Genomic DNA, 23,503 nt, shown 5'->3' with positions numbered 1-23,503 from the left:
CAGGTACATTGAGAGCATTATACAGGAATAATCTGACTAGATTTGTGAATGAAAATGTAGCCGCAGTTGATTTGTCTCCCTCTGTCCACCGCTGTAAGGTTTGTCTTGTTCAGTTGCTGGGAGACACGCGTTAACTCCTCCTCCGGGCTTTTCCTGGCTCTGAAACCAACGCACCCACTGAGCGCCAATGGGGAGGTAGAACAACAGGTAGGCGTCCTCTAACTGCGTCCCTCACTTCAGTCAGTCGCTGCTTGCCGGAGAAACAAGTGAACCGAGCGGCGCATGAGCTTCCAGGAATGAGACCTGAGGCAGAACTTGGCTCAGTGGTATCTTAATTATCTGAAAGAATTTCTCCTGAGAGCAGACGAGCTGTTCTCCTGCGACTTTCGGACTCTTTTGACTCAGAAACAACACTGAGAGCTGGTTTGAAAGGGTTTTTTTCTGCTTAATTGATTGGATAAAACACACTTGTCATATCAGAAGCGGGGACATGTCGATGTGGGAACAAAGCTGAAGGTAAGCGAGGCTCTTTGCATGCAGCAGCCAATATTATTAATGAATATTGATTCTGAGATGTTAAAATAACCTCCTTGATTTGGTTATTAAATGTTGCACTGAAAAAATGTGCTTTATAGATTTTTATCTCATATCAAGACACGACTGTTGCTTCCTAGCAGCAAAATATGTCCCGTGCCATCTTGTGGTATCAGCTTGGTGTTGCATAATCCAAGAAATGTAGCAATATCTTCCTGACTATCCCACCATGTGACTCACAACAATAACGCCTCCATCAAATTCTTATGTAAGTTTCTGGTCTGATTTAGACTCAGTGTCTGTATATACACCCAGAGTCCTTGTGAATGTAAAAAGTATGTAGTCACAGCAGGAACTGAATCACTCAAGATGCTTTACTTTTTGCATGTTGATAAAAGTGTCTCCCAGTCTGTCTGAGAAACATTTCAACACCAAGCCTTTAAAACAATTCTCTTTAACCACCTCTAAATAAGGTTTTTTTCTGTCCTCACAGCTGCCATTTTGTCTCCTCTGTTAAACTTTGCTCCTCTGGGATTACAAGAGGACACGCTGAAACACAGCTGATCCCAAGAGGTCAGACACTCTCTGACCCAGATCCCCTGCAGGAGGACATGGAGGTCCTGCGGCGGTCCTCTGTGTTCGCTGCAGAGGTCCTGGATGTGTTTGACCGATCGTTGACCGAGAAAGAGCTGGTGTCCCAGTCTAAAGCCTTGTGCAGGGACTACATACTGTCCAGACTCAACCAGAATGGCCTGGGATGGTCCAAAACTGAACTCAACCTCTCTCCCTCAAACGCAGCGCTCGCTGAGGTGTCTCTGGTGCTTCTCTGTCTTGGTAAGAGAAACCTGAAGAACTTAAAAAGATAAATGGGCAAACTTACATCTTATAGCAGCATGCGTACACACTCAACACTTTGAACCTCAAAGGAGAGGATAACTTAAATAAGATGAAGTGGCCACATTAGTTTTGAACTAATTCTTTTAACTAGATCAGATGCACACACCCCAGCAAAGGCTGTACAGTCCTTTATTTCTAAGTATTTTTGGGGTCATTTAAATACATTTTTTTTATCATTCACACCTTGTATAGGCAGTAAAAAGATGACAGGAAATGAAGGAGAGAGATGCAAATGTCTCAGTCAGACAACACTGTGGTTAATGTTGTTTGTTTCCTCTTGGCAAAATGGTAATTTTATCTAACAGTACTTACTAGAACCAAATCCCCTTAAAAGGAAGTTGATTGTGTGTGTTTCAAAATCACACACATGTAGATGTGGCATCACAGTTTCAGTCCTCTGACCCTGGTCATTTAGATATTCATAACATAATTAGTAATAATGATGGCAATAACAAATTTAATTTCACTTGGGGATTGTATTAAAGTTTTGGGGTCTGGACAGGGGCTGAATGTCATGTTTCAGATTTAAAAAATTGTTGTCATGGAATTATTTTACCTGCAAAATGATCAGTTGTATGTTAATTTTTCACAGCTTTACGTTGAGTTTGTGAAGAAAATGTTTTTCTTGCATGCCTCAACAGAAAACGGCAAACATAGTGATTCATTGATCGACTGGGGGGGCCACGTTTAACAGCAGCAAAAACCCTAAAAACCCTTGGTATTAGAGTCTGGCTTTGAAGAGGACGTAGATAAGTTTCATTTTCAATTCAGTTTTAATTAGCCAGAATGCATGTGTTTGGGAAGTACAGAGCAGACTTGGATTACACAGAATGAGCCGTTTGAGAGTTTGTAAATGGATGTTTTGATATAGTCCTGCTAGTCCCCAATCAATAAATCAATATGTTCACCATTTGCTGTGGAGGCCGTGACAAAAACAAAGTTTTCTTCACAAATTCAAGGCTTCAAAATTGAATAATCTAATGTTTTGAACACTGGAAAGGAAACACTTTCCCATCTAAGACAGCTTGATCAATTCATTGCCTTCATAGTAATCAACAAGTTCTCATTATCTTGTGTGAGTGAGCTGGAGGCCTGTGTGCGCTGACTTGTGATGGTGATATGATCACTGCTCTTGGGTCTAAAAAGCAGAGTGGCTAATCTACTTTTAGATAATAGTAGGCTGAGAGCTGAGATGACTCAACAGAGCTGGAATAGATAATTGATACATGTGAAAATGTGAGACTTGACTGTTTAAATGGTTTCCACATGACACACTATATACTGTAAGCTAAGGATTATGTGTCTGTGTGTGCGAGAGCAGTTTGATCCACATGATTACATCTGGAGGACTTGACTCACTTAACACATCAGCCAAAGTGCCCAGTGGCTTTTTAAGAGATATACATGTTGTACTTTAACGTCCTGGCATCTGAGTGACCCTCCAGCAGCAGAACAGAGTGAATAGTTTGAATTGGATGGATTGTATAAGAGTTTGTATAACCCAGAGCGTTTAAATAATTGCTTTAAACTGCGGTCTCTCTGCCTCTCTCTGTGCTCTCCCTCTGTTACCCAGGCGACGAGCTGGAGTGTATACAGCCCAGTTTGTACAGGAACGTGGCACGGCAGCTCAACATCTCTGTTGCTATGGAGAACATGGTTTCAGATGCCTTCATCGGCGTGGCAACAGAGATCTTCTCAACAGGTACACGGCTGTTTCAGAGGGTGGTGATGATGGTGGTGTAGTACACTGTATTCTGTCTAAACTAAACACGTCTTCAGCCAGCACAGGAAGTGATTTACACTTCAGTGTCTCAGAGTGCTGATGAAGGCATTATTGTGATTAAACAGGTGTGACTCCGCAGTTTCCAGTTGGCTGAGTGCTTTCAGCGAGAGTGAGTGGGTGTGAATGGCACGTTGGTGGAGTGAGACTTTATCTAAAACCATGAGCTGTCTAAAAATAATGGATGTAGCCACTGTGACGTCACCCCTTGGTTCGTGGACTTATGTTCTGAAGCCATGAGTTTGGCATTGTGGTCGACAGCAGCTTAGATTTTTGCCACTAGAAGCATAGATGTAAATAAAACTGGATACATGGTCGCAGGTGGGGCCCCGCTCATCCCTATATAAGTTGCTTAGTGGGACATGAAGCCAGAAAAGCCCGATTTCCATGGTATGAAATCTCCTGGATCGTGGTGCCCCTGGAGCAAGCACACTAGAGACTTAGGGCAGCTGAGTGGCTAACTTCCACCTTAGCCCTCCGCTAACTTGAATGGGAATAAAAAATTATGTAATCATGCAGCTGTGATTGAATTAAGAAATGTTATCGGATGTTATCAAATTGTGATAGTGAAACAAGTCATTTTGTGGGGGTTGTGACACTCAGACAAATCCACTGATTAACAGACGTCTCTTTCACAATGTAAGTCTATGGGAAAAAGTCTTTTTGGGCCCCACGGAAATGGATGTTGTAATTCCACATTTGGCCACTGTAGGCCCGTTTCGACTGCAGGAACTTCGGGGTAAATTTACGGGGCCGGGGCCGTTGGTGCGTGTCTCCACTGCAGGAACCACCCCCGAAGGACAGAGTTCTGGAACTTTCACAGGGGCTAAACAAGTCCCTGCCTCGGAGTAGGTACTCAGAACAGCCCTGAGTCCTGGCTGGGACTTGGGGATTACTTGGTGCTGATTGGATATACTCAAGGCGGAATGTGACGTCAACAGAAAACAACAAAATAGCCGGCATTTTTAAAACTCAGCAGACGAGGGTTAGCTCGTTCATATAGCTTCCGCCGCCATGTAAAAAAACTCACTAAATGGTCCGTGAAAAACATATTTTTTCCAGCGGATATCTTAGTTACAACATGATTGAGCTAGCAAAGCAGTTTTGTGTTGATATGTGTGGTATTTATTCAGTTTTGGGAAATCACAATGTCTAGAAAGCATCAGTGGCTGCCGCTGACAGGGACAGCTAACAGCAGCAGCAAAGCTAACATCAGGACGTCATCTGTTAAAAGCCTCCCGTTGTCGGATACGAAATGAAACTACTCCAGTTAGCTCAATCATGTTGTAACTAAGACATCTGCTGGGAAAAATATTTTTTTCACGGGGCACTTTGTGAGTTTATTGAGTTATTACAGACACCGCTATCAGCTAACAGCGTCCCTACGCCACTACGTTGCCCCGGTCAAAATGGTCGCGCAACGATTACATCACATCCAGAGCCCGGTAACTTTACAGGAACCTTCCTCCTACTCCGCTCTCTCAGTGGAGACACAGCGGTTGAGAGGGCCGAGCGAGAGGACGTTCCTGTAGTAGTTCCTGCCCCCCAAATAGTACCAGGAACTTCTTCAGTGGAAACAGAAGTTCCTACCATGATGTAGTCCTCGGGTTCTGTCAGATCCACCCCTCCCTCCTCCACAGCTCTGCCCTCTTGTCTAAATTTGGTCATGTCTGGCTCCAAAAAAACAACATGGTGACTGCAAAAATGCCAAACTCAACTGGGAGCTCTAGCCAGGGAGCAAATGTGTCTTTCCTTTTCATCTCGTATAGCGAATTTTTGCCACAAATGCAACAATACAACATCGGATTTTTTAGATGACGGATTAATAAATGAAACAAATGGACAGTATGCAAAGGCCTTCACAGAGCTGCTAGCGTGGCCCTAAATCGTTAGTCCTGTGAGAGTTGTTGGAGTATCATTTATTATTGAATGATAAAGGTGTGAAATTAGTACGTTAAATATTTGTCCTGATACGCTGCTGCATTCTATGAAAGGTGACTGAAGTTCAGCTGAACTAATTTCGAGTAGTACTTGGCCTGCTATCAGGTAAACTGTGCTGCATGCCAAAATGTCTTTGTGTATAGAGATACAGTGACTTTACCAAACTTCCTGAGTGAATTTGTGAATGAATAACAGAACTAGAAGGGCATTTGGTGAACGCAGACCTTTGCCAAGGCCAAATGTGTTATCTTGAAAAGTGAAAAATAATTTGTTTGTCCGCGCTGTAACTCGGATCTGTTCCAAAATGTAATTGGTTAGATTAAAACTGGGCTGGAGGTTTTTACGTAATCGCGCTGTCAAAAAAACAAACTGAACCAAGAGGTAATAAATACGTGTTAAATTGTTCCTTGGTATTTTTGTTCAGTCGTTTTCTTGAGAGAGGAATCTGGTTTTGCAAGATTAGGTCTGATGTGAACTTGTTTGTGCTGGCTCTTGGACTTGTTTTAAGTCTTGACAACAGATCTGCTTTGTACACTATTCAAAGCAGCTGACATTTTGAAGTCTCCTAATAAAAAGAGTGACATTATGTCCTCAGTATGAGCCTTGGGATAGATTAAACGGTCTGGCCGCAGTGTGACGAACAGCTAAAAACTGTCATGTTTCCAGGAAAGATGAAATACAGACTCGCTTAATATAATTTCATGCCTGTGTTCTGGCCGAACTTGTGCTTGTTTAGACGTCACAAGGATGCAATTTTTGGAAACAGCGTGGGATTCCTCCTGAAGAATAACAAACTGGTGAACCCAGGCTGCTCTGGCCTTCTGGGACGATCTGAAACCTGGCTATAAATAGAAAAATGCATCTAAGTTTGTTTTTCCTGCCGTCCGGAATTCGTTTTTTAATGACTTGTGTAACTTTTTGTCAGTCGCTGTTACACCTCCGAGTGCTTAACATGACAACAAAGGAATGGAATATCAAATAAAGTGTAGCACATATTTTTTTTAGAAGCAGTTTAATGACCATCTGTACTGTGGTCTCTCTCAGTAAAATCACGTCTCTCCTTCATCTATCTTCGCCTGCCTCCCACTTCTGTTCTTCCTCTTTCCGCCCTCCTCTTCTCCAGCTTTATCCCTGACAATCTTGTCTCTATTCTTGGCCTGCTTCTCAGTAGGGAGTGAGATGTGACGTGCTCTGACAGCTTCCGTGGACAGTTATCTCATTTAAGCTTACCCAGAGCTCGCTCTATCCCCTTATAGCCACAGTCAGACACTGTAGGTCAGCCATAACAATGTTGGCCGGCCAAAGGAGGCTAATGCCATTAGGCCCTGCACTGCATCACTGACGGTCGTTATAACAGACCCCGCTGCCCTGGAAACTGAACCTAGAAATGGCTGCATGCCATTAGTTATCAGCCCGGATTGTTTAGGTGGAAGGGAGGACAAAGATGTTTCCTTTTTTAGCTTCGTGACTCTCATTTGCTTCGTAGTGGTGAATGCAAAATCATTTTCTGAACTTGTCGATCTCCTCACAATAGAAAGTGCGTCACACACCTCCAGGCAAAGCAACACAATCTTCCCCTCCTTAATTTATAGCTGGCACGGTAATACGTCTTATCAGCTACATTAACTCAAACGCACTGGTTTGTTGACTTAAACCTAGTATTTACAGTTTATTTCAGTACAAGGTCCGCTGACTGCCCCACATGCTCCGTGTCAGGTCACAGAATATGTAACAGGGAAACCATAGAGGAGATAGGTGTCGATGCTTGGTGCTGACTGAGATTAGCACCCATGAGAACAGGAAAAGGAGCGTTAATGTTGAGATAAATGTGGTGGTTTATCGATTCCAGGCAGGAAATTCTGCCACCGTGGAGGACTGAATCTGCGTTTTGGATAAAGTGTGATATTTTTGCCTCTCACTTATCAAACAACTGCTCTGTGGCTGCGAGACTAAATCGATATCAGCTCGAATTGCTGAGGCATAAAGATCCCTTCCAGACACAATACATTAATGATGAGCAACCAGGCTTATCCACATCTATCCACAGACATAAATAAAGACATGAAACATAACCCAGTGATGTCTGTTTTCCTGTAGGTATAACATGGGGCAAGGTGGTGTCCATGTATGCAGTAGCCGGAGCCCTGGCAGTGGATTGTGTCAGACAGGGTCATCCATCCTCTGTTCACATCTTGGTCGACAGTCTGGGTCAGTTTGTCCGCAAGTTTCTGGTCCCCTGGCTGAAGAGACGAGGAGGATGGGTGAGTAACATTTTGACTCTAACTAACTAAATAATGTTTCTCATCTAAATTTTTTATCTGATTTCTCGATGAATAATGCTGCAGTATGGTCAGTGTTACTGAGCTGACATTTGAAACAGCAAGAGGGGGAAAAACAGTGCTTGCATCTAGTTCCTCTGGGGATAAAAACCAGAAACATTCTGGTCTTCTGTGTTGCTTTTGTTGTAGCTCGATGACTAATTGTGTTATCTTGTTTATTGATATGAGCGCAGTTTGCTTTCATAAGCTCTGATAGTCAGAGGGAAGTTGCATAAAATCTGAAGCTTGCTCAGAAAGGCTCAGATGATTCTGAAAACTGAGCACTTCCAAACATAGTGTTGCTTCCTGTTGGCTCATCTGATTGAATGTTAGTTTCTGTGGCCCTCTCTTGGTGAAAAGAGAGAAAAGAATGTATTTTTAGGTGCTTGCTCTGCTGAAATAAGATAAAATAAGATTTTTAAAATGGCAGTAAGACATACTGTACTAGGAATGAGTTTGTTTCCTCAAAGCAAAGCCATAAAAATGGTGCACCCCAGTTATTAAAAAAGGGGGAAAGAAAAAACTTAGGTACAGACATTCATGTCCACCTCAGAAAACCTTTAAAAACTTTAACCACCATCAGGTAAACATTTAAAATCCACCAAATGTATTGGTTTATGAATAAATACTTGCAGAACTAATGCCTTTCCCATCAGCCTCAGTTGTACTTCTGTGTTTAGAGGTAATAATCAAATGCTAGCATGCTAACCCACTAAACTAAGACAGGGGCCGAGGGTCCATAAAGTCTTTTTATTAATTTATTAATAAAGGGCTTTGTAAAAGTATTAAGTTGTCAGCAACATAAATTACAGACAGACAACATAGAACAAAAATACAGAATAAAAATGTAAAGCTCTAAAACAAGCAATATATAACACGAAATAAGATTACTACAAAGAAAAGCCAAGAAGTCTATTAATATATATACAAATGAATTACATATGAATACAAACACCAGCTAAGGCACGCCGTTAACATTGGCATATCAAGGGTTGTGTATAAAAATCCTGCAACTGGGGCGTCGGTGGCTTAGTGGTAGAGCAGGCGCCCCATGTACAAGGCTGTTGCCGCAGCGGCCCGGGTTCGAATCCAGCCTGTGGCCCTTTGCTGCATGTCATCCCCCCTTCTCTCTCTCTCCCCCCTTCATGCTTACCTGTCCTGTCCATTAAAGGCAAAATGCCCCCAAAAAAAATATATATATAAAAAAAAAAAAAATCCTGCAACAGTGCTTTGAAACAGCCGAGAGGAACCAATGAGTGTAACTTTAAGTCCCCTGCAGAAGATTCCACATATGAGGAGCTGCATACATAAATGCTCGCTTACCAAACACTGTGCATACCCTCGGTACAGACAATAAAAACATGTTCTGTGAACGCAGAGCAGAGCCATTTTCAATTTTTTGCTTAATGCACACACATAAATATGCTGGAAGTAGAGGAGCTTTGTAAACAAGAGAATGCCAACCCAAACATACAGGATAGAGTGACAAGTTAGTGGCTTGCAGTTGTAATAAATCTCAATGCACCATGATACAGAGTCCAGAGCATGCAAACACTGGGTGGGTGCATTCATATATGATACATAGTTTTAACAGGAGAGAAACAGTATCCGACGGGGTACCAGACTCGACACAACACCTGTATGTGTGCAATGCCCCTATTTTTGTCCCTTCAATGCACTTAGATCACATAATAAGTCTTCATGTTTAAACTAGGACCTTGCAACATATGAAAAATGGGAAAATGCAAGTGAAAGGACAAAAAGCTTAAAAGCATAACAACAATTACTCGTGGTGATTAAAGCCAGTGCATGGAGCAAACTGTACCATATGTCAAAGGTGTTTCAAGTGTGCTAAAGTGGGGATCAGGGCGGTGGGATTGCACATGCAGAGCTGGGGCTTTTTTGAACTGACATCAATGTGATTACTTGGAAAAAGTATATTTTCACTTTTGGTGTGCATTTCCATTGCAAATTTAGTCTTTAATTTCAATTAAAGTGGTATTAATAGGTCTGAAATGTAACTGGTTTATACCTGTAGACACCCTGTAAGATGGTGAACATGGTAAACATATACACTGTAGTGCTGTCTTTTTCCTGAACGCCTTTTCCCCCTGAACACTGCAACCTCTTTCCTTGAATTATATTTGTACTTGGCTAAAAAATCTATTAAAGGTGACCTATTATTATTATTATTTTTTTTTTTTACAAATAATGAGGTAAACATATGTAAAAGTAATCCCTTTGAGCAAACCCGTCAGGCCTCAGACTGTTCTGAATGCTCTGTCGCCAACAATTTTTTTTCTACTTTTGAGACGAACTGAAATCAGCTCGTGACAGATTTCTTTATGTGGTCATCTGCTGCAGGCACATTACATGGCCTACACTGCAACATGTAGCTACACGTTAACATCAGGGAAACGTAATCTTGGTTGCTCATGTTGTTAATTTCTCCCTGATTTTGGATCATATTCCTGCTGGAACTTGTGAAGATTCTGGTTTTAGTAGCTTTTATTGGTGATTTGTCACAGTAGAAAGTGCCGCTATACTCACTTAAAGTCAATTCTTGGCTACAATGGCAATGCACTTTGGAAAAAGCTAGCGAGTGCTCTCAGGTGTGCGTCATTAACCCTCAATGGACTGGAGGAGTTTCAGGGTACTGTGATCATCCAGGCACTCTCTAATGTTACTGTACAATTTGAACAGATGTAAGCAGTATTTTCTGAGTCACATGACTGTAGGAATAATGTAAAATGGGGCATGGACATTTAGCGCTCCTTCACTGCTGTAAAGGAATAATTTTAAAACTTTTATGTTTTTTCTAAATCACATTATTTTATAAAGCTCATTATTTGGCAGTGGACACATTGATAAGTGTAAATTATGAGGCCTCTGTCAATATTTTTTATACTTGCATGATTAAAAACTTCCGCAGTCAAATGAATGACACAGTTATCTAAATCCTGCTGAGCTCCACTGACACACGTTTCATTGAAGAGGCCCCCACCTTCTTATACCTGGTGAGGATCCTTGGAAATTCTCTAAGGGAAGGACTAGAATTTGAAGGATCATTTACACTGGAACAGTCCTGAGGCAGGATTTGATGACGTAGCATCCTTGAAATTTAGCCATTTAAGGATCCCTCCTTGACTCTGAGAAACACCCAGGCACTAAAACAAAGCGTCTCACACAGAGGGTTAACAGAGGTGTTCCAGCAGACAGTATGAGGAAAATAAAGTGATTCTTGATCATTTAGGCATGTAAACATGTTGTCGTAGATACCCTGAATATGAGTATAGTAGGTCCCCTTTAAGGTTAATACTACTTAATACTTATTTTCTTTTTATCAGGTGGAGATCACAAAATGTGTGGTGAAGAAGGACCTCACCCCCGAGCACCACTGGCTGTCTTCTGCCATCGAGTCCCTGAAATACTTCCTCACTACAATGTACATCTACATCATGAAGGAACCATGAGTCAACAGAGGCCGAGCGCACAGGAGTCGTCATCATCACTGATTAACACGAGATTGAATTCTCAGACTTGTCAATAATCGATGGAGTGGAGATGGTCGCTGTGCCTGCCTGCAGATATCCGTCTGTCGCTGAATGACCATCGACAAATGTTTCGTCAGCATCGTGTTTGTGGTATCTCAGTGTCAGATAAGTGATTACCCTTCATCAAAAGTGTAGTCACATTGATATTTAAAAGCATAAATGGCAACGAAACACGTTTGTGTCACTCCACGTCTTCTGCATACTCTCACACTGCTTACACCGGTGCAGTAAACCAGGCTTCTCCAGTGATGTAACTGTGATGTGTGATGGTGTTCAGGTTGAATGTGAGGTCGCTTGCACTCCTGAGATGAACTGTGTGATGTGATGTTTGTCTCAGAAAATATACCTGAAGGAGCAAAGAAGGTGAAAGTCGTGAATGTAATGAAAGCTGGCTGGGTCTTATGAGTGTTCAGTCAGCGAAGGACTGATATCACCTGCTTTTACTTCTTTAGGTTTGATTCACGCTATTGTACTTCACCAAAGCACAAGCAGTGTCTCTTCCTAAATATGATTAAACTTTCTGCTGCAGCTTTAAACACCACTGACCAAGAAATGTTGAGTCTCATTTTTGGCCAAAGAACTTAAGGACAGAAGAATGGTACGTTCTATAGTCGCATATTTTGGTGAAATTTTTTTCCTTTTTTTAAAAAAATCTGTAAATAGTTTTATTTATGATTTTATTTTTTTGTATTCTGATTATGACTTTAACATTTGAAGCCAATGCAGTATAAAGACAACGGCTCTTCAGGATGATTGTGTGGTATGCTTGATGGTTGTCACTTTCACAGTGTTAATTTATAAATGTGTGTCTGAATGTTTTTTTTAATCCATAATAAACTTTAAATCTTCACACATGCTTCTTATATTGATTATTTTACCATACTCCATTCACTGTCTCCTCCATAATTAAGGCAAAAAATCTCTCTCTCCATCTTCCATCCAAATTCTCCATCTCCTGAATAGTACAAAGAATGACAGATGAGCTGAAAGCGAGGCTAGTGTTAAAAGAGAGGGGGAGAGATGCCTATGTAAAAGGCAGGTTCAGAATAATGGGGCACTTCATCAGATTGTACACTGACCGAAAGCAAGAACAAGAAACAAACACAAAATCTTGGAAGTATTTCAGAAAGGAGTCCTAAACCTTTTTGAATTTTTATCTGAGTTACAAATTGAGTAGGGCATATTTTCAAGATGAAGGCAGGACATAATGTCCTTTAACCACTGGGCAGCAACCCTCCATCTGATTAGAGCTGCCTGTCTGGGATTGAGGTTAAAGTTTCCCTGTGCGACAATGAAGTGTTTAAATCTTGTTCCCAGACATACTGATTTTGTCGAGAGGGGCGACTGATGTCCGCTTACCTATCATAGGTGGTGAGTACCCAAAGTTTGTGTGACGGGTTTAAGCAAAGAATATAATCAGTGGTGTTCATATCAGGTGTCTCGGGGAAGCTTCGAATATCATTCATGTTGAACACTCACTTTTTTAAAAACCTGGACCCTATTTTCATGGGGGTTTTTTGTGTTGTCGAAGTGACCAATGAAAACAATTTTTTTAAAAACTGGTCCAGTATTGAGAGAGTGCGCTGCAGCCGCAAGTGGAGAAACAGGCTGCACCGTAATGCTTTGGGCAATTATGCACCGTCAAGTTACATCCATTAAAAATGTTTGTTTTTGCCACTGACGGGCTCAAATTATTTCAAGTATCTGACAACATTACACAGGACACTACAGAGGAATGACATTTTTTCCAAACTGTTAGGGACCAAGCAGTGAGGCAACAAGGACACAGGAGTTGTTGACAAACCCCAAAAATGCATGAAAAAATTACAAACCAAGAACAGAACAACTGGGCATGCAAAAGAGGTCAACATAACGTAACTATGCTCAATATAATAACTAAACGAGGTGGTAACTGAACCCCCTGAAATCTCTGAAAGAGAACAAGACTTGAGCGAGACTTGATCACAATTGGAAACAAACCATCAAAAGGTAAAACATTTCTCTGTTGGTTCCTTTCTGTAATGTTGTCAGACTCTTAGAATAACAATCTGAGCCTGTTAGTAGTAAAAATATGCACTTTTATTGGATGTGAACTGATGGTGCACGATTCCCAGAGGAGGTTACACTGCAGTCTGTTTCGCCCCTTTGGCTGCAGCGGTCTCTCTCAAATTTATGCCTATTTTAAAAATCCGTTGTCTCTGTTAGTCACTTAGACACAGAAACATGTGAAAATAGGGTCCAATCAAAAATATGTGTTTCCCTTTAAATCCACAAGGACAGAACACGCTTATAAACATAAGATATTAAAATAAATGAAGACAAATTCAACAATACAGATGCAATATCATTATTTTATTTAGTGCAGCCTGCATAGAAGCAACATGTATACAAACCTGTCCACTGAAAGACATAAACCAAACTTGGACAACCTGAAACACAAATAAACCTCTGAATCTCAAAGGGTCATGTTTACAGGCTTAAACCATCTATAACATAATCATACATTCAGTTCTAGAACATCTCTCTAAATTTTACACTCAAAACACTGCTCATTGGCTCCAGAAGGACAGCAGTAACTTTAGCTTTCAATCTTAAAATAGTGCAATAAAAGTTGAAGGTAAGAAGACAGTGTGCTCACCATTAAATCATCAGTGCTTTATAAGCTTTCCAGCTACAATAATAAATATCTGGACGATAAATATAACGATAGTGCAAGCACTCATTCTCAGCCAAGGCCATAAAGTGCAATATGAAATCTTTATTCTGGTAGATTAAAGGTTTCCTGTGGAGTGTCAGATCTTTAACTGTTTCACTCTGTTCCACTGATCTACAGGTGGTAATGCACCGAGATATACGGCAACATGCCAGCAAAGGCAGCACCAAAGAAGACTGATTGCTATTAAATAATACAAAATGTAAAATCCTTTGTTCTTTGAGGAAGGAAATGCACTTGCTACATTTTTTTTTAAACCTCAAGACACACAGTGCATTTTGTTGAGTAACGCAGACTGTAAAAACAGCTGTTGTTTGTTTCCAATAAAGCTCCACAGGGCCTTTTAAATTTTTAATTTGACAGAAACATTAACTCTACATCTTTCTCCCTGTAGTGCCTAAACCATGCCCAGTCATTACGGTATGTAATGTATTAATGTACACCATGAATCAAACTGTTTATAGAATTATCTGAGTAAACCGTGATTATTTCTCAAGCCCCCTCATTTTTAAGCGACGTTTATCTTTCCTGACCAAAGTATTTCTGTGTAATAGAAGCAGCCTGTTGGGTCAAGATGACCGGCGGTAGGTGATGTGCAAGTGCTGCATCAGTGGCTGGTTGTCTGTTGCCATGGAAACTGTCTGCTCCAGCCTCCCATCTGGTCGGAGCTGAAACACTCTGGTAATCTGAAAGACGGAAGAGAGCGGGCGAGGTCAGCGGCACAAAAGGAAGCAAAAAAAGTTATTTTATGGATTGAAATAAGTTGTGTTGATGCTCGGTGGACTGTGTGGGCAGTCACACAACAACAGATTTGATTTTAGTGAATAAATGAAGCCGTTAATATTAACATGAGTGCTGTCAGAGAATCAGTTTTACCTTCTGTACAAATGGCTCCTTGGCAAAAGAGATTCTGGCCAGAGCCTGGCTCTGCAGGTTCAGCTGCTGCGCTGTCAGCTCTCCCTCCTCAATCTCCACCAGACCTGCACACACACAGACACACTGGACTCAAAACATGTCTGTGTAGACAATCTTATACTGGTAACAAACAAATTAGATTTCCTCCAGGCAACAAGGTCCTCAATTGTACAAACAATGAGTGCGTTTACAAGGACATGAATAACTCATTTCTGATTTTTGGTTTTTGGAGTATCCTGTTAATGTGAACATAGAAACACTATATTCCATTAATGAGAAACCTGAACACACTAGCTGGAGCGCTCTGAAAGAAACCAGGATGTATACGGGGCATTTAAATAACCCAGTTTCTCTGTGCGCGTGAAAACACCATATCCATTCATATGATCATACCTGAGATAAGCTTCATAAATGGGTTATTTGTTTCCATGTTACCACAGTCAATGTAAATCGACTATGAAAATAATTCACCAACAACAGACTCTTCTCTCTGCTGTGGTCAGGGAGGCGTTACTGCTGCCTCAAGTCCAAAACAGAGAAGAGGAGGAGGAGGAGGAAGAGTTTCTCCTCTGATCCAGGCCCTGAATCACATCCATAACTCACTACACATAATTTATAACTCACCTGTCACTCATTGTATATGTCATTTTGTGACAGTTATGTTGTTTCAATTATTCAGAAACTCATTCTGTTTTATTGTATCACTGTTTCCTATTTCTACTGTCTGAAACATGCTGTTGAATTGTTTTGTTGTTCACATTTGTGTTTTTGTACTTTAACGTATTTTATTCCATCGTATTTTATTATATTTTCTCTACCCAATAGTTGTTTCTGGAGCTGCAATAATTTCACTGCACGCTGTACTGTGTTACTTGTGTCTGTTACAAACATTGATTTCACTCATTTGATAGTTCATTACTCAAATTTCACAGTGAAAGACAGAAAAACTAAGACAAACAAACAATAAAGAGGTGTGTATTTGCCATGTGTTCCTGTTTCTGTATCATGTTTGTCTGGAATGTGCTTTCATGATGGCCCTGAGCCACACCTAAAATGAGCAATGCAAAATACATATTGTACATTCACATTGAGCTTCTGATTCCCTCAGAAAATCCTTTGCATACCCAGCCTCTGCACATCTAGAATGATACGCTCAAAAGTACGGCACAGTTCAGAAATATAGGCAGGAGCCCGGCTGTGTATGTGGCATGGATGTAATTACCTGAGTTTTGTGCAATGATGAACGCCACTTTGTTGGCTCCCGGCTGCATTCGAATGAAGCCACACTCTCTGTGCATAGGCTTCTTGGTCTCTGCATGGAAGGCATTGAACCTGTCAAACACAGTAACAGCGAGGAATCAGCTGAAGATTGGTGGGTGTAATGTCAGTAAGTAAAACAAGCTTGGAACTTTAAATCACAGAGGGCATCAAAACACAGTTTTCATCCTGGTGTTAATCATTAAAGTCTCATTATTAACAGAGTAACCTACATGAAGTTGATGACTGGTTGTCCCACATGGCTGAAGGTCAGTGTCTCTATGTAGCGGAAAGGTTTTATGGAGGGAAAACAGCCCTCTCCAGGTTCATCTGACACCCAGGTACCTAGGAGCCAGTCTAGAGGGAGGATGGCTGGGTTCAGCTCCACTGACGCTAAAACACACAAACAGTTTTTGCTGCATTACCATGAAAACAAAATATTTTTTTTCATATGAGGCTGTGATGGGTGATACAACAAATTTGTTCCAATACCAAGAAATATAGTGAACATACTTATATTACTAAAAATTAACAGGAAGTTTGAATATCCTATCAAGGAAGAGATCATTTTATTTCATTTGGATTAAATACCAGTAAACAGAAATACATGTGAATTTCCAAAGAGATAAAGTTTATTTTATCTTATTAAATCATGTGACAGATAAAGTTGTAAATCCTGGATCAACCATGTAAAGCACATTGTAACTTTGTTTTGAAAAGTGCTTTATAAAGAAAGTTTCTTCTTATTATTATCATCTTTTATTCATCTCCTAAATGTAGTTTCTACTTTTTTCTTCTTCATTGTATTCAGAATCAGAATCAGAATCAGAAATACTTTACTGATCCCCGAGGGGAAATTATTTATGTTACAGGTGCTCCTTGCAAGAGAGGAAAATACGTGAAAATATAACAAATTTAAACAATAGTATTAACAAATATATAGTTAAATAAACAGGAATTATTAACAAACATAAACGTAAATAAATATATATATATATATATATATATATATATATATATATATACATATATATATTGTAAACGTATTGTATTGTATTGTATTCTGACTATAACTGTAAATCTCATGGTTATTAGAGTTTATCACAATGGTACTCAGCTTGTGGCCAAATATGGTCCACAGTGCTGGGTGTCCTTCTGAACATTTTCAAATGTACAATGAAAATAAATGGATTTACACTTTTTTGTAGCTACTTTTAATGTAAATGAGGTGCCAGAGTAAATAAGAAAACATCCAAATAAAACTTGTTTCTACAAAAAGAGAGACAGAGAGTTGTGGGCTAGTTATTTATATATTAATTATTGTTTATTTAGGTTATTAACTGGCCTCTGGCCTCCTGTCAGCTTGCAAAAGTGGCCTCCGGGCGAAGTAAGTTGAGTATTGAGTTTATCATTTACTTTTTACTTTTAATAGTCTGGTGCTACTAAGTGCGTGCACGCACACACACACACACACACACACACACACACACACACACACACACACACACACACTTCCAAAAGCATTTTTATTATATAGTATAAACACTATTTATGCAGCAGGGAGAGTCTAAAGTCAAAATACACTGGTTGCTATCCTCGCCTTTAACAGTAGGTGGCAGTAGTGCCACGGTTTGGTCGAGGTTTTGCAGACACCAGAAGAAGACAACTCTGTCAAACAGAGGGGAAGGTGACTGTTCCATCGCGCTCATACAAACATTAATCTTTCCAAAGACGACGCACTTATCACAGCATCCTTTCAGTGTCGATTTGCAGGTCACATCATGAGCACTTTGACACTGAAAAGTCACAGCATACACATAGTTCAGTCTGCCGGTGGTTACAGTTACAGTTTTCGGAAGCTAAAGCTAGCTACTGTCGTTTTCGAAGCTAACGTGAAATTAAAATCCCACACAGTCAACGACAGGCTAAAGTTGGATATAAAAAGGGCTACAAACTCTAGGACACATTTTACGCTTGCGCTTTGATACTTTTCTGTCATGAACTTAGCCAAAAGCTAACAAATACTGAAATTAACGTTCGCATAAGTTAGCCTGTGATCACTGCAACATTCTAGCTGGCACCGTTGACATTAATTCAATATTTGTGCTTTATTTAAAACATATCGTACCTGTGTGGTTTACAGGACACGCCATTAATAATCCAGACTTCTTTCAAGCGGGTATAAACGCATAAAATCAGGCAGAAGTTAGATTAAACGTCACGTAATGGTAATTAAACTGCAACAGCGTTGAACTACTGTGACGCACTTTTACAGACAGCCATCACAGTAGGGAATCATGGGAAATGTAGTTCAAATAGCCAGGCACGTTTAAAGACTTCTGGAGCTCTCTCTGAAACCATTCTTCTTATTGTTACTACACACTGAGACAGGACAAGTGTTTGATAAATTAAAGCACACTTTATTGACATCTTCCAGTGCACTCAGCATGGACTACATGATAATATGGCTCCTCCTTTATTTCCAAACCTGTGTTTTATAAAATATCTGCAGTAAAAAGCACAGAAACATCCCTGAACTTTATGCACCGTTCCAGGTGTCCAGCATGTTGGGTACACTGAATGTTTACTTTTTATTCCCTAATCAAAGAGTGCAGGGTGAGTGGTCAGGGAATTTTAAGCTTTGCTTTTTTTGCAGTTCTTGAGAGCGTCTGCCAGGGCGTGCAGTGCCATGTCAGCATTCCTCTTCTCGCAGTTGTATCCCATCAAACCGATTCTCATCACCTAATGAGAAGAGAGGTGGAAAGTACAGTGCATCAGAGCCGGCAGTGACTCAGCAGCATGATTCAGAAAGCTGTAAAGACACCAGACTGATGACAATGCTCTTGTTTTAACTGTTGAAATTGGATGTTTAGTTCATTTGAGACGAGGTTTTTTTTTCAGTGGGAATAAAGGTGGCTTTCATTTCTCATGGGAGCACATTATTCTATCTAGGACTATCTCCCTTTGTTACTATTTTAGGGGAAATAATGCCGTTTTTAGAGCGTCACCCACTGCTGCTGAGATACTGAGACTGGTGGTCACACCTCGAATAGCGACAATAAAGGTCAGCTGATGACCCTGACCACAATGTTAAAGGCATAAATTTGTCCACCATATATAGGGTTGAAATACCAGCAGTAACTCACCATGCCAATGGAAGGGCCCAGGCCTCCGGTCATCTCCATCTGGTGGTGTTTCATTATGTAGGCCAGCAGCTCCCTCCAGTTGTAGCCTTCAGGGATGGCAATGGTGGTGACAGAGGGAAGCCTCAGGTCCTGAAGGACATGACACAAAATGACTACAGGGCAACACAGTGCTGTCAACTCTGTAAGAGATATGATATATTCTTCTTCAGTGTTTTTTATCCCTTTTGTTTCTTCCTGATAAGCTCTTTGTTGTCCCTCATCAGAAAACACCCCCCATGTTGTTTTACATGTCTATCTCACCCGTTCAGGGATGAAGAGCTTCAGGCCCAAGTCCTCCAGTCCTCTGTACAGATAGGCTGCCACCTCTTTGTGTTTCCTCCAGGACTCTTCAAGCCCCTAGAGGGAGACAGAGATCGATGGAGGTACGTGAGAATCAAACAAGATGTTAAAAGGGGGCCTGTGCCAACACTGCCATCTCAAATCTACTGCACTTTTAGAGGCAAACTCTAAAAGCTGTGTTCATTTCATAGCAAAATGAAAACACTGCTTTGCCTTCACTTTAGATGTAATGGTATCACTTTAGATATTATAGTATATTACATCATATTTTTGCCAAAAAAGTGACTGGCATAATAAGATAATAAAATTAGATAAAATAAAATAAAATAAATGAAATTCAAGAGCCTGGTAGACTCCCACATGGCCCCACAATTTGTACCAAACTGGCATTAAAAAGGTTTTAGCAAGCATACTGTACATTTGAATAACTGTATATATATATATTACAGATACGCTGAAAGTTGTTATGTTTTTCTGTAGCTACAAAAAGTGGTGAAATTGCTCTTTACCTTCTCAGCAACAATTGCCAGACCCTCTCTCAGGGCGAAGAATCCAGACACTGGACCAGTGTGGTGATATCTGAAACCCGCAGCACACGTGATTAAATATCCAGCACGATGACACTCCTAAAATTCAAAGTTTTTCCATAGTTTAAAGGTCCAGTGTGCAGAATTTAGGAAGATATATTGGTAGAAATTTAATATAATACAATAAGCAGGTTTCCTTTAGTGTATAATCACCTTAAAATAAGAATCGTTGTGTCTCATTACATTAGGAATGAGCCGTTTATATCTACATAGGTCCTCATCCATGGAGTCCACCATGCCTACATATTCTCACTCCAGCCTCATCACATATCGACGTTTGGTCATGGACTTTACACGTCCAGATATGATGTCAAAAATACCCTGGTGTTTGTTGGACCCATCCACCACTGCTCCCATCTGCCCTACTCAGACTTTGGCCGCCTTAACTTTCGTTCTCATCCAGCTGCATATCTCCCTGACGTAGCTGACCATTGTTAAACCATAATAATGACCGGCCGACATTACAGGACAGCTTTTTTCGTCAGCGTCTGGTGCCGCAAGTTACTGCCCAAGCGCCGGATTTCGGCAACTTTGGAGTGAGACCGGGTTGACCATGTTGCACCGCTATGTTTCTACAGTAGCCCGGTACAGACAAACCAAATACTGACTAGACAGATCCATTCACATTTTCGCATCAGTCACCATAGTTAGCAGCCCTTCCATGCAGAGCAGTGTCGGAAAAACACTTCGGATAATAAAGCGCCTGGTAAAAACCTCCTGAGCAATAAACATTTTAGGAATCCTAACTGGGAGTCTACGCTTAGCACACAGGAGAAGTTTCAGCTGGTTGTAATCTGCAGTCCTCACCACTAGATGCCACTAAATCCTACACACTGCTCCTTTAAAGAATAATTAAAATAATAAAAAAAGGAATATTTTGTCATTCTAACAGAGGTGAAGTAAGGTTTAGGTGGTATGAAGAGAATAAGGATGTAATCAGTTGACTGTGGTGGACTTACACTCTGGCTGGTTGACCATCACAACCCCAGTAGTTGGACAAATGTGTCATATCAAAGAGGTAGGATACTGGTTTTGTTTTCCTGTTAAACATCTTGTGGCTGTGAGGGGTAACAGAAAAACAAAGAGATGCTTGGTTCAAATACTTTTGGTCTCTGTATGACTCATATATGGACAATCAGAAAGTCCCTCCTCACCATGCTCTGTCATTAAAGGAGATGGGTGCTGTACCAGGAGGTGCATTCAGAGCCTTCTGAGAACCACTGTACAGGATGTCAATATCTGGGAATGCACGGAGAGGCGCATTATATCACAAGCAGGCACATGGTAGCCGGTAACAGAATTTAATCCTTTGTTAATCATTGTCTTACTTTGCTTGTCCATAAAAATTGGTGCTGCACCAAGAGATGCGACTGTGTCCACCAGGAAGAGACAGTTATGTCTGCAGGTGATATAACAGTGAGCGGTGAGAACTATAACTTTATATTTGGTAATATATGAAACTGTTTTGTAGGCAGGGTGTGAGGCAAATGCAGTAGGAAGCTCACTTTTCGCAGATGTCTCCAATGCCATCGACTGGGTGACAGAGGCCAGCAGAGGACTCTCCGTGTGTGAGGAAAAACAGGACAGGCTTGTGTTTTTCTATGGCCTATAGAAAGACAATTGTAAAAAGAAGCTTAATCACACTGGGTTCCTGTCGTCGACAGTGAACTGATTGTTTGTCAGTTGTATATTTGGTTTGAATGTTTTAACTGTTGTCTATTGTAGCTTTAGTAGGTTAAAGGCTGCTTCAGAGACATCGAGCCTACCTGTTCAATTTCTTTATTGCTGAAATATCCACCGGGTGCTTTTACCATTCTATGTACATTGGCACCTAGATAGATAGATAGACAGATAGATAGATAGATAGATAGATAGATAGATAGATAGATAGATAGATAGAATGAATACACAGTCAGTGTAAAGGTAGTTGTGTATCTTCTTTGGAGGCCCCTATGGATGCGTGCGTAAAACCGTGCGTAAAGACCGTACCCATTCTCTCTGCTATTTCTGCAACGCGCTCTCCCCAGATTCCGTTGATGGCAATGACCACGCTCTCTCCGGGCTCCACCGTATTGAACACTGCACACTCCATGGCCGCGTGCCCCGATCCACTCATAGCTATGGTCATGTTGTTCTCTGTCTGAAAGACGTACTGGATCCCTCGCTTGATGTCATTCATGATCTAAAACACACAGTGAAACAGCAAACCACTTTCAGCCTGATTTTTTAGGTAGACTAAGAACTTCCAGTAATTTCACTAAGCGTGTAGCTTGTGCGTAATTACGCACAAGTCTTAGTGTTTGGTTTATAAAGAAATCTGAAAAAGACAGAAAATGGAATTGTTGGTGTATCACAACAAACGTTTAAATGAATTCAGGCTGATAAAACTAAAATTGAAGTTAAAATGTTTTGATACTGCTCCAAACTGCTAAAGTAATAGTTGTGTATTCCAAGTTTTGCCTAATCCAACCACAAGACACCTGCGTCTCCAAGTTGTACTCAAGTTCAATATTTGAGTAAACACAGCATTCACATTTTTTTTTTACCTTAAAGTAAATAGATTTGAACATACAACTCAGTATTTCTGAGTTTCAAATAAAGCGTTTACCTCATACATTTCTGGGTGCAGGTGACCAATGATCGGCCTGCCCTGTGCAGCTAAGATACGTGGAGGAACATTTGAGGGTCCCGGTCCGAACAGGTAACGCAGTGGAGCCTCCAGCGGCCGGAGCATGCACGCTGGCGGCGGGATGGTGACGGAGGACATGGAGCGGTCCAGTCGCTGCAGCAGAGGCGCGCTCCTTGCGGCCAGCGGACTGTCAAGTGCCGTTGCTGCCTGCTGGGCGAGCAGCGCGCTCCGGCTGAACAAAGCCCGCTGCATCACGGCTGGTGTCCTGGTTCCTGAGAAGCCTGCACCGACTGGGATCACCACCGACAGGCGGAGAGACTGAACCTGACTGTGAGTTTTAGGTGAAGATTTAAAACAACAGGTCTTTGACCTGTTGGCCACGGGGCGGTGTGCCTCCCCTCACAGCCAACCCTGCCCTTGACTTCAGGGTTGGCAATAAGAGGCGCAGATAAATCAAGTTACAGAAAATGGAATAAAGTGTTCCGTATATTGTAGATTTGTGATTAACTTTTTAAAGTAATTTAGATTTTAAGTTTTAAATATTTGAAACCATCACTTAATTTGAAATGCTGTGCTGAAGACTGACCTGACACCGTTATATGACAGGTGACAGGTGTTATATCATCACAGCCTTTTGCACACCCCTTCAAATTAAGTGGTGCCAAAACTTTCTAAATTGAAACACCTAAATGACTTCTGAACAGGTGTTATCAAGGCCTTTTTCCATTTGGATAGGACTGTATGTGAAATTATACAACAAATCATGGTTAACAAATCCATACAGTGTCCACTCTTTAAATGTCTGTGTGACAAGCAGGATTTTCTAATCTTTTCCAGGCCAGTGTTTGAATTTATGAAACATCTCTGCAAAGCAAAGACTTGTGTATGTTGGT

General features: G+C 41.0%; 3 protein-coding genes across 3 annotated transcripts; 1 reads left to right on the top strand and 2 right to left on the bottom strand.

Annotated features, from left to right (window-relative positions):
* Nucleotides 1-228: 228 nt before the first annotated feature.
* Nucleotides 229-11,874, top strand: bokb (BCL2 family apoptosis regulator BOK b). Its single transcript, XM_049598818.1, has 5 exons — nt 229-516; nt 1,028-1,368; nt 3,005-3,133; nt 7,250-7,413; nt 10,818-11,874. The coding sequence occupies exons 2-5, from the start codon at nt 1,146-1,148 to the stop codon at nt 10,941-10,943; spliced, it is 642 nt and encodes a 213-aa protein (XP_049454775.1). The 5' UTR covers nt 229-516; nt 1,028-1,145; the 3' UTR covers nt 10,944-11,874.
* A 1,487-nt stretch (nt 11,875-13,361) lies between these two features.
* On the bottom strand, nt 13,362-18,212 carry thap4 (THAP domain containing 4). Its single transcript, XM_049598813.1, has 5 exons — nt 18,038-18,212; nt 16,143-16,302; nt 15,875-15,984; nt 14,614-14,717; nt 13,362-14,423 (listed from the first exon to the last, which is right to left on the bottom strand). Exons 1-5 carry the CDS (start codon nt 18,060-18,062, stop codon nt 14,307-14,309), a joined length of 516 nt encoding a protein of 171 aa, XP_049454770.1. The 5' UTR covers nt 18,063-18,212; the 3' UTR covers nt 13,362-14,306.
* A 96-nt stretch (nt 18,213-18,308) lies between these two features.
* agxtb (alanine--glyoxylate and serine--pyruvate aminotransferase b) lies at nt 18,309-22,953 on the bottom strand. Its single transcript, XM_049598810.1, has 11 exons — nt 22,590-22,953; nt 21,971-22,163; nt 21,748-21,812; nt 21,487-21,587; nt 21,310-21,380; nt 21,136-21,220; nt 20,941-21,039; nt 19,904-19,973; nt 19,356-19,451; nt 19,056-19,184; nt 18,309-18,651 (listed from the first exon to the last, which is right to left on the bottom strand). The coding sequence occupies exons 1-11, from the start codon at nt 22,860-22,862 to the stop codon at nt 18,544-18,546; spliced, it is 1,290 nt and encodes a 429-aa protein (XP_049454767.1). The 5' UTR covers nt 22,863-22,953; the 3' UTR covers nt 18,309-18,543.
* Nucleotides 22,954-23,503: the final 550 nt, after the last annotated feature.

This window comes from Epinephelus fuscoguttatus, linkage group LG15 (genome assembly GCF_011397635.1).
Source record: "Epinephelus fuscoguttatus linkage group LG15, E.fuscoguttatus.final_Chr_v1".
Classification (NCBI taxonomy): Eukaryota; Metazoa; Chordata; class Actinopteri; order Perciformes; family Serranidae; genus Epinephelus; species Epinephelus fuscoguttatus.
The sequence above is the reverse complement of the archived record's forward strand: the minus strand, read 5'-3'. Positions and strand labels throughout refer to the sequence as shown.

Bases quoted from the DNA above. Each gene is read 5' to 3' on its own strand.
- agxtb (XM_049598810.1), bottom strand. From the start codon at position 22,862: ATGCAGCGGGCTTTGTTCAGCCGGAGCGCGCTGCTCGCCCAGCAGGCA. The intron at 21,381-21,486 runs GTGAGCTTCCTA...TATCACCTGCAG, and splicing joins ATTGGAGACATCTGCGAAAA to ACATAACTGTCTCTTCCTGG. The intron at 19,974-20,940 runs GTAAGTCCACCA...TGCGGGTTTCAG, and splicing joins GATGGTCAACCAGCCAGAGT to ATATCACCACACTGGTCCAG.
- thap4 (XM_049598813.1), bottom strand. From the start codon at position 18,062: ATGGCGTGTCCTGTAAACCACACAG. The intron at 16,303-18,037 runs GTACGATATGTT...TGTGTGTTTTAG, and splicing joins GTGTCCTGTAAACCACACAG to CGTCAGTGGAGCTGAACCCA. The intron at 14,424-14,613 runs GTAAAACTGATT...TCCGTCTTTCAG, and splicing joins AGGAGCCATTTGTACAGAAG to ATTACCAGAGTGTTTCAGCT.
- bokb (XM_049598818.1), top strand. From the start codon at position 1,146: ATGGAGGTCCTGCGGCGGTCCTCTGTGTTCGCTGCAGAGGTCCTGGAT. The intron at 3,134-7,249 runs GTACACGGCTGT...GTTTTCCTGTAG, and splicing joins AACAGAGATCTTCTCAACAG to GTATAACATGGGGCAAGGTG. The intron at 7,414-10,817 runs GTGAGTAACATT...TCTTTTTATCAG, and splicing joins TGAAGAGACGAGGAGGATGG to GTGGAGATCACAAAATGTGT.